The sequence below is a fragment of the Pteronotus mesoamericanus genome, unplaced genomic scaffold (assembly GCF_021234165.1).
Source record: "Pteronotus mesoamericanus isolate MK-2021 breed Mesoamerican mustached bat unplaced genomic scaffold, CSHL_Meso_final contig_163, whole genome shotgun sequence".
NCBI lineage: Eukaryota > Metazoa > Chordata > Mammalia > Chiroptera > Mormoopidae > Pteronotus > Pteronotus mesoamericanus.
The window spans coordinates 16,013,180-16,023,995 of record NW_026555064.1 but is presented as its reverse complement, the minus strand read 5'-3'; the positions used below and the strand labels follow the sequence as shown (position 1 = coordinate 16,023,995).

Sequence of the window (10,816 nt, the reverse complement as noted above, 5' to 3'; positions counted from 1 at the left end):
CCCCTCACCCGGGACGCTAGGCGCTGCGGTAACAAGCTGAGGCCTCCCCGGGGAGATCGGCTAAGGCCCTGCACGTCCTAGTTTGTTTTCCTTCAGGTATTTCATTAGAAGTCTGTATTTATCCTATAATACTTACCACTCTATGTTTTAAAATGCCCATTAGTCTCTCAATCTCCACCATCTGCCCTTGTTCTTTAGATCGAATCCCCAGCACCCATTCAGTGATATCATAAAATAACATCACAGTATATCCTTCATTTTCTTGTTATACTGGGAATATTTTCCCCATGCATTCCTCTTTGAAAACATTTCTGTTAACATAATAGTATTCATATTATATATAAATGTACTAAAATTTCCCCGCTATTGTTGAACAGTTAGATGGTTTTCAGCTTTTCACTTTTATAAATTTTATTTGCATCCCTTACAATCTAGTGGCTATTGCCTTTTAAGTTCAGTTCTTGGTTGGCTCCGTTTAGGGTAGGGTATTTACTTTATAGTATGTGACTATTTAGCACAGTATGTGACTAGAACAAGTAACTGGAACAATGTCTAACTCTCAATAAATGCTAACTATTTTGTACTTAAGAAAATAGTCGGTGTTTTTGCAAATGACAGGTGAAACTTACCTGCTTACACTCTCAACTTCGGTGATGAGAACATTCATTAAATTATAAAATTTTGAGTTAGAAGATGAACGCACAGTTGATTTCACAATATTGTCACCTATTTGAAGCACCTGTCTACAATGTCGGCTTGACATTGGGAGAACCGTAGAAATGCTTACAAATGCAAACCAGTAAGAAAACCGAAGAAGATATGGTGCGTATTTGCGTTAACACCTGGGGGGTATCGCTAAACAGCATCCCTTCCCAGCTTAGACGCAAGGGAGGAAAGGCAGAAGGCAGTTTCCTTTACCTCAAGGGAAACGCAGGCTGAGCGCCTCTAAGGTTCGGGCAGCCGTTCGGCGTAGAAACAAAGGGCAAGCTGGGGAGAAAGGGCGGAAAACACAGCGGACCCCCGCCTGGTCTACTGTGACACTGCACCAGAGGGGTGCGCTTAGGGGAGCACGCGCGGAGTTTCAGCTGCTTCCATTCCTCCGACCTGCCTTCCCAGAAATTTCATCTCCTTGGCCCCGTCCAGTCCGCCTGGGCGTCCGGGTGAAGCTTCCCCGTCTCCTTGGCAACCCGAGCTGCCACCAATGGCGGCCAAGGATTGGTGATCACGTGACCTGCGCCGCGTCTCGCGCGGAGGAAAGATGGCGGCCCTGGAGAGTGCAGGCTGCGAGATTTGAATGGGTCTGGGGGAGCTGCTGCGTCTCTGCTGATGGCGTCCGCGGCTCTGTGCGGTTCCCGTCAGAGCCCGGAGGGGCCCCTCGGAGACCCCGCTCCGCTAGAAGATGAAGATTGTGATCCCGAAGACGGGGACAGCGACTCGGGTTCCTATGCGTCTGCTAGTAGCGATTACGAGTAAGGTTCTGGGAGAGGGACAATGAAATCCGTCCCTTCAGTCCCCAGAATGGAGTGTGCACGTGGGCTGGCGGGACTGGGGAGTTTTGGGTGGTTGGGATTGAGTGACCTTCTTTAGCAGCGATTTTAACCTTTTTTATGTGACGGCACACATAAACTAATTGCTAAAATTCTGGAGCACACCACATATAGATATATATTTGCATATATATATGGCCAGTCTGACGAAGAAATAGGTGTAACTTTGTTTCTTTCACGGTGGGTGGCTACTGTTGTGTCGGCTGTTGTCATTTTTTATTTGCCAGTCTAAGAGGAAGGAGGTCAGTGTGCCCGGCTGCATCGTCAGGTAGTGCCTGTTGTACAAATTCTTGCTGCCCCTCTGTTGAAGGGCGCTGTTCCGCGGTTAGCAGGATTTATTTGTGCCACGTTTCAGTCGAGAGACCTCCTAGGGGAAATTCGGTGCCATTCTTTGCTATGTAGGTTTTTTAGGATTCTCAAATGAGGAGGCTCTCCTCTTGCTGGGTTCCGTGGTACAGGAGGGTTTGTCTGCTGATGTTCATAAAACTGTCCTGTCGCCGCGTCTTCTTGCTTCTCTAGCATCATGATCTTTGTGACTGCAACCTCGTTAGTATTTTGAGAGAAGGGACACCTTACACGTTTTAGAAGACAACCATTTAAAGTGTGTCGATTTTTTTTTCCTGTTACAAAAATAAACAGATACATAAAGAAAGAAAACCCACCCATAGTTTCGCAATGGAGGACAACCTCACTATTTGGGGGGTATTTCTGCTATATTTTCCTGTACGTCCTCATGGTTTTCTTGTTGTTGTTGTTGTTTATCGTAATGTAATTTTTAAAATACAGGATACTGAAATATTGCTTTCCACTTTTTTTACCCTTAATAATAATAAAAAAGTTACTTTGATTCATGGTACCCAGTGCTCCTTTGGTTTTAAAGGAATCTATCCATTATTGCGATGGATTAAGGACTTTCTGGGAAAGTCAATTAGAGGCAGCTTGAGATAACAGAGACTGGAAAGGTTCAGGTGCCCAGACATCAACCAACCAACCCTATATTGACTCTCAGGTTTAGGATGATATTTTTATGTGTATTTAGGAATAACAGTTACTAGTATTTAATGTGTATTTAGCAGTTATTTGGCAATTACTTTCACCTATAAGTATATAAAATATTTTTCATTGTCTTTAAAAACATGGAGGAAAATCACTACTTACAGCTGCTTAATGTACTCTAGAAGCTTAATAAGGACAGATTGCATTCTTAAAGACTTGAACAAATTTAAGAATATCACATATTTTGCATAATCTACTGCTATGGTTATTTAAAAATAATTAGAAAATTCATGGTTATCAGTCGCGGTTGCCAGAAGGAAGTCTGAATTATATGGAACCCATTTGGGCTAGCTATGGGAGCTATAGGCAGTGTGAGACTCAGAGTATTCGTTTGTCTGCATCTTAAGATCACACACTTCTAGCCCGAAGAGAATCTGTCATTTGCTCATAGGCACACAGCAGAGTCTTGCCAGTAAAGGAATTTAGGAGACCTGATTTCAAATGAGGCACCCCGATTTAGATGGAATAAAGATAAATAAACTAGTCATGTTTCCAAGGAAATGAGCAATCTGAGGACCTTGTGTTATGAAAATTCATTAATTAAAAGTATTTCGTAATTCAGGAAAAAATATATATATATCTCTCTCCATCAAACCTGGAGCCGACTATAACTATACAGTTATTTCTCATTAGAACAAAATAGACTAAACAAAATAAGAATCTCATTGAGAGCTATGTACACAATGACAACTTTGCAGCTTGCACCATGGGAGTCTCAGAAAAGAGATGAAAAGAATATTTATATTAATACTGATAGTTGTGACCCATGTATTAACAAAAATCTGAATTAAAACTGCTAGATTTAATTCCTTTTTCAAAATAAACCTTTTATTTTGGAATAAGTTTCGATTTACAGCAAAGTTGCCAAGATAGAAGAGTTCCTGCATATCCTTCAGCAGGTCTGCCCTGATGTTGGTTAAACCCAGACTTTTTAAAAATGTCACCATTCCTCTACTTATGCCTTTTTTCTGTTCCAGGATCCAATCCAGGCAATTGTATTGCATTTAGCCATCAAGTCGCCTTAGTCTCCTCTGGTCTGTGACAATCCTCAGTCCTTCCTTGTTTTTCATAACCTCCATCTCTTGGTTAAGGTAGGGGTAGCCAGCTTGCTTCACAGTGGGTGCTGTTTTTCACTCTCCACACTCTGTTCTTTGGAAGCACATCGCTAAGTCTACTCCCTGCTCAGGGCGGGGATCCCGGGGTAGGGAGTATCTACACGAAGAACCAATGTCTTGTATCTTCTCTCTGTTCTTTTTCTTTTCACTATACGTCACTTTATTTTACAGAGTCTCTTAGGTTCATTTCCTGTCTTTATTCCTATTTCCCTCCCTATAATTTTCCTATTAAAAAAACTTCTTCCTCTTAAAGGGAAGTATTTTTAAACTAAAGGTTAAGAAAGTGGATCTCATTTGTTGTTGTTGGACGTGTGAATTGGTATAGTCTTTTGGGCAAAGATCTCTATATGCACAGACCTATGAAGTTGGTTACTGTATTGTTGTCCATGGCAAGGAGGAGCGGGTGTGTGTGGAGAACTGAACACAAAACCCATCAGTAGGTGAATAACCAAATGTGTTATATCACTGATATGGACAATTAATGCAACCATTAGGAATTTCTAAATTGTATTGTTAATTGATAAGTGATAAAGATACAAACACGTGCACGTTTCCACTTTTTAAAAACAATGGCAAAACAACCCTATGTGTTTTTATGTGATTATAAGAACATAGATTTTTAACACTGTCATGAAATGGAGGAAGGGAAGATGCCGTGTGTGGAAACTATATCCCATTGGTGTAGAAGGAGTCGGTGCCTCTGTGTACATAAGAACCTGCATGAGAGCACAGTCACCAACTAGAAATCTGGTCAACTTTAATCCTTTCCTGTCTGGCATCCTCTCACCTAATCAGCCTCATCATTGGGGTGATTTTCAAGCATTTGTTAAATGTTTTTCCTTTTTTTATTTTTTCTTCCATTGCCTTCATTATCACCTCTGGCTGGGTGACCAAAAAAACCCCTAAGTGGTATTTTGCCTTGAGCCTTGTCCACCTCAAATCCTCCCTCTGCCCTCTTGTCAAAGTAGGTCTATCCAAGGGTAGCTGACGTGTAAACCCAGTCTCTCCACCGGCACCCTCTTACCTCCACGGCAAAACCCAGACCCTTCGCCGTGGTCCCAAGGCCTCGCACAATTAGGACTTGACGGCCCCTCCGGTCACTCCCCACCTCCTGATTCAAGCCCCGGCCACCGCACACGAGCCTAAATTGGTCCATACAGGCCATGGAGACTGTCGCTCAAGGCCTTTGCTTATGCTGTTCCTTCTTCTTGGAATTCTCTTCTCTTCCCCATCAGCATCCCAGGCTCCCCTCCCTGGTCACTTATTCTTTTAAAACTCACGTCCACTGGACAACAGTGTGGTGATTGCTGGAGGGAGGAGGGATAAGGGGACTAAATCGTAATGGAAAACAATGACAATAAAGATTAAACCAGTGAGAAAGAAACCTCACATCTGCGGTCTCATCTACTAGAAAGTCTCCCCTGACCTCACGCTCAACCCCTGGCTAAGCTGGATGACCCCTCACTTACCGTGTGCATTGCCACGGATTCTTTCTCCGTTCCCCTTCCCCACGAGGCAAGGGAAGGGACTGCTGGTCTCATCACTGTGGTTCTAGAGTTTGCAGTCGTGCTGGCTCTGTTCATTGGCTTCATGATGGAACACCGCCCCTCACCCTGCACAGAGCTTTACATTGTGACCAAAAAGTGGTTTCACGTTGAGATTTTCAAGATTAAGATAAACTTCACATTGAACAGGGAGGGTTGGAAAATGTTTCTTTTGGGACCTATATTGTATCTCTAATATAAATTACATGCCAGATTAAAGAATGAGGTTTGGGATTAGAAAACAAATACATTCATTCACTGTTTAAATTGATACATAGTTTCATTAAGTAATTGTATATAATCATGGTGTTTATATCGTGCCATTTAAAAGTATGATACATTGTTTTCAAAAATTTTTATGGTGGGGACTCAGTTATTTAGATTGTTCCTTCAGGATAGAGTGCAGTGTGAAGTGCTGATTCCTGTAGGTGCACAGGGTTGATTGAAACCACTAATGTTCAGTTAACAACCTGCAGTGGGGGTGCTGAGCGCCTAACGTGGCTCCACACGCTGGGAACCAACCAGTGCCAGAGAAGTACTGGTTTTGATATTTGAGGTTAGCTGTGCCCTTTTTTTCACCTTTCCTGTATAGTTAAAAATTCTGTGTTAATTACCAGCCACAGACCGAGGCAGCGGTTAGTTTGAGAGTTGAGTACTAGAAAAGTACGTTTTGGGAATTGATTTTCACAGTATTTAGAAAGAGGCTTTAAGTTAAAAGAATGAGAGTTGCTAATGCACACTGCAGAAGACCAAGCTGTCTTTTCTGATTGGAGGATTAGGGCACAAATTATGCCCTTTCATGCCAGCATATTACAGCTCATGGTTCTAAAAAGACTCTCCACTAGTAGTTTTTCCACTGTGACCAATTTTGCTTTAGAGAAGGCAGTTTGAAAAGTAAATGCTTGTAACATTGAACAGGGCAGAGGGTATGATTAGGTATGTTAGCTGAAGATGGATATTTTTGTTTTTAATGCTGTTTCAGTCATTTTTAGTGGCAATTTTATTTCTTCCGATGGCCTACTTCCCAGTTAAAAGGGTTTTTTCTTTACAATCACATGATGAATTCTGTAATATGTGGTTCATTTTTCCTACTACAATTACTCATAAAAAGGAGTTTTACAGAAAGTATAGGCTATAGAAGTGATCGTTATTAACTGTGATTATAGTCTATTTTGTTTTCAGCAACAATTTTTATTCACAGTGAAGGGAATGTTTCTTTTTGGAAAATTTATTATTAAACAAAGTCTATCCATACTGGTCTTTAGCTTTCATTTTAACATGATAGCCACACTGAAAAATTGCTATGCAAATAGTGTATTTTTATGTACAATTTCCAAATGGCTTATGTCTGTGGATACAATTGCATAATCAACTATTAACATAAATTATTGTCCACTGACATTGTGTAGTGTGAATAATAACCACACAGGGGCTGAAGTAAATTTCTCCCATCCAAGTACTAACCAGGCCCGACCCTGCTTAGCTTCCGAGATCAGACGAGATTGGGCGCGTTCAGGGTGGTATGGCCGTGGACTGAAATAAATTTCTTCTAAAAAAAAAACCAAACAACTTAGATTCTAGAAAGGGACCAATTAATTTTTTGTTTTCTTTTCAAGCACTATGCCTTTTTAGATTCCTTTTCCAAACACTGTTCTTCAAGGTGCTACAAAAGCGTCCTCCAGAATAAACTATGGATACTCAACAATAAATTAGAGATAATGAGATTCTGATAATCAAAGAACTTCAATGTCTCCCACCTCCCTGCACCAGAAAGACATAACTGTTTTCTGTATGCTCTACTGCTATTCAGATGATCATTTCTTGTTTTTCACAGTGACCTTGAGCCGGAGTGGCTGGACAGTGTGCAGAAAAATGGAGAGCTGTTTTACCTGGAGCTGAGCGAGGGTGAGGAAGAAAGCCTCCTTCCCGAGCCGCCTGTGGTGAACCATGTCAGGTTCAGTGAGAAGGAGATCATTATTGAAGAGGGTGATTACAGAGAAGGGAAAAAGTGTGAACCCAAACTCAAGCGGTTCACCAAAATTCTAAAAAGTAAAAGACTTTTACCCAAGCGCAATAATAAGAAAAATAACAAAGACAGTGGGCCAGTCTCCATTCTAAAGCATCAGTCCAATCAGAAAACAGGAGTCATTGTCCAGCAGAGGTACAAAGACGTGAACGTCTGTGTAAACCCCAAAAAGTTAACGGTCACCAAAGCCAAAGAGCAGCTCAAGCTTCTGGAAGTGCTGGTTGGGATCCTCCATCAGACCAAGTGGAGCTGGAGACGGACTGGGAAACAGGCCGGTGGGGAGAGGCTGGTGGTCCACGGCCTGCTGCCGGGGGGCGCGGCCATGAAGAGCGGTCAGGTATCGGTCGGTAAGTGCCTTTGCTGGGTATCCGTCCTTGATTGCTGAGATCCATGACTAACGATGTCTTGTGCGGATGTGATCAAAACAGAATTGCAGCCAGAGTCTGCCCAGACTTAGGACTGCCTGGTGGCCGTTGGGGCAGCCGTGAAAGTGCCAGGGGTGGCAGGCTGCCAGGCACGGTGTCCGGGGAAGAAACTCAAGTCCGTCAGTGCCTCCAATACACGTGTGCGCCTCGCGTAGGCCAGGGGAGAGCCTAACTGATTTTCAAGCTTTAAATTACGTAATTTTATGTCATCTCGGTTACATTTGCTGACAAGTAAAAGAAAATAGGTTGATCATACAGTGATAATTTAGGGTTGAATGACCTGTATCCAGTAACATGATACAAAAATATATAATTTATGAATAAAAATACTTTAAAATTGTACGTTTGCACTTGAGTGCACTAAGATCTTGGAGTGGTTTTAACTGTTTCATTTGGAATATTTAGCAACAGTGGTGTTGTACCTAAAATTCCCTTTTAGGGTGTTTGCCATAAAATATCCCACTGATTTTCATGGAAAAAATAAGTTTCCAAGTAATTCCGAATATATATTAAGATGAACATTCGGTGTTACTGATGCATTTTCAGCAGTACTATATGTAATGTTTGCATTAGTAATACCTTTATTACTTAAAGATAAATTAGACAAATGTAAGAATATATTAGTAAAACTTAAAGGCATTAACAATGCTAAAAGCTGACAGTCTTAAGTTGATGTAGCCTAAGAGATTTAGACAAAGGAACTTTTGTTGATGCTTTAGAAGCATTTAAAACTATTTTTAAATTCTAAATTTGACTTCTCTGTTCACTGATTCAACAAATGATTTTTCAAGCGTCTGCTACGTGCCAGGAATACAGAGGCCCGCGATCCAAACTCCGCTCTTATGGAGCTCATACTGGAGTGGGAGGGACGGGTCAAAAGTCGGCTGACGGCTTCACACAGTGTGGCAGGTGCCATGATGGGGGTTTGCAGGGACGACCCGTGTGGGAAGGATGCCTGGGCAAAGTGTGTGTCACACAGGGTTGCAACAAGATCCCCACATTCTCCTCTTACAGTGTCACGCTGATACTCGTCCCACGGGGACTTATGGCCCATGTGTCTCTCCCTGCCCAGCCCGCCTGCCACGCCAGCTGAGGTGGTCCTGGGTGCTTAGGAGGTGGGATCGTAAAGGCAGAGGTGACGCAGCTTCTGCCTGGTTCACTTGGAACCCCGTCGCCCTCCTGTGAGGGAGGCCAGGCCACGTGAACAGACCCTCAATAGGGTTCAGTCTGATGGCCCCCAGCCACCGCAGTGTCAGCTGCCAGATGTGCGTGACAAGCCTTCTGGGTACCTCCAGCCCCAACCACCGGCCGTCTGCCACAACATGAGGGGCCCTGAGTGAGAACCTCAGCGGAGCCCAGGTGACCCCAGAACCGGGACAGAGGATACGTGGTGGCTGTTTGTTTTGTTATTAACGTATGGTGACATAGAACATGATATCAGTTTCAGGTCTGCGGCATAATGATTCGATATTTTACATACTGTGAAGTGACGACCACGATAAGTCTAGTTCACATCCACACATAGTTAAAAATGATTTTTGTTTTAAGCGATTGAGTTTCTTTGGGGGAAAATGCTGTAAATTATGCAGCAATTTACATTCTCTCAGATCCTCAACTTTCTTTTTTTAAATATAAGATCAGGCCAACATATGTCTAGTTTGTTCTTTCAGTCCTGCCGAAGGAGGCCAGGACACCCGCTTATGAGAGCCTGCCTGGTTGGAGCCGCCCCCGGCGTTGTAGGGCCCCACGGGGTGGGGATTTCCAGCCGATGTATTCTCTCTCTGCGCTCAGCCCTTCACGTCCATGGGTCCACATCTGCGGATTCAAGCAGCCTCTACTGGGAGATATTCCAAAAATAGCTACTTTATTGCTGGTGCGCACTGGGCAGTAAGGGCTGTGGTGGTTGTATCTGTGCTGAGCATGTACAGACTTTTTTCTTGTCATTGTTCCCTAAATGATACAGTATAACCACAATAACGTAGCATTTACATTGTATTAAGTATTCTAAGTGATCTAGAGATGATTTAAAGTGTACGGGATGAGGTGTGAAGTTTTATGCAAATACTGCACCATCTACGTCAGGGACTTGAGCATCCACAGATTTCAGTAGTTGTGACAAAGACCAGATGGCCTGCAGAGCCTGAAGTATTTACTTATCTGACCCTTTATTGAAAAAGTTTGCTGACTCCAGATATAAAAGGAGGAAAAACTATGTGCCAGAAATGTTTATTGAACCATTTTTTTAGTAATAATAAAAAGCATGAAAATGTCAAACAAGGATATTGTTGTTTAAATTATAATTTAATAAATCTACATGTTACTTGACTGTTATAATTATAAAAACTTTGTACCAGTACAAAAGTTTGTATATATTGAGAGGTTACACGTCCTTAATACCTCATTTGTGTGAACATAGGTAAAGACTAAACTTAATTTGAAAAAATAATCATGGCAATAGTGTTAGGGTTGGGAAAAAAATGATTTTTCCATCATTTTTGCAGTATTTTTTTTCTATTTTTACTGAGAATTAAAAATTGCATTAACTCGTCCAGTATCACCAGGGAATGGGATATTTTACTTAGCTCATATATTGTAACTATCATTCAGAACATTTGACCAAGTAAAATACTTCTAAGATGCTAGGGTGGGAGAGTCTTTAATTTTCTCTCCTTTAGTACTTGCATATTATAGACAAGGGATTGATATTCAGACTCAAGAAATATAATAAAAATCATTCTCTTAAAACCTAAGAATTTGTCAGTAAATGCATTAAGCCTAAATGCATTAACTTAAATGTGTAAAATGTCAGTATGGTAACTATGTTTTAAAACCCCGGTTCTCTCCCTGCTGAAGTCACACTGGGCTTAGTTTAAGGGATAATTTAAATTCACAATCTGAACCCACCCCACTGTCCCATACCTGTTTCCCAGTCCTTCTGTGCATAAGCCCCCGCTTCTAAGCAGACTGACTGATTTTTTCCCCGGTGACCGCCAAATGTACCTGGTGTATCCATCTCTGTTCTTCCAACAGTCATGGTCCCTGACTCTCAACTGGTACTTAGCCAACATTGCTTTGTGTTTCTAGTTGGGTATATTCATTTTTT

At 42.0% G+C, this 10,816-nt stretch overlaps 1 protein-coding gene across 1 annotated transcript in view; it reads left to right on the top strand.

Annotated features, from left to right (window-relative positions):
- Positions 1 to 1,317: 1,317 nt before the first annotated feature.
- The window catches only part of INTU (inturned planar cell polarity protein), a 49,089-nt gene continuing 39,590 nt past the window's right edge, over positions 1,318 to 10,816 (top strand). The window contains exons 1-2 of the mRNA XM_054561928.1: positions 1,318 to 1,469; positions 7,097 to 7,635. Coding sequence (XP_054417903.1) covers positions 1,327 to 1,469; positions 7,097 to 7,635 — 682 coding nt within the window. The 5' untranslated portion in view covers positions 1,318 to 1,326. The remainder of the gene's footprint in view (positions 1,470 to 7,096; positions 7,636 to 10,816) is intronic.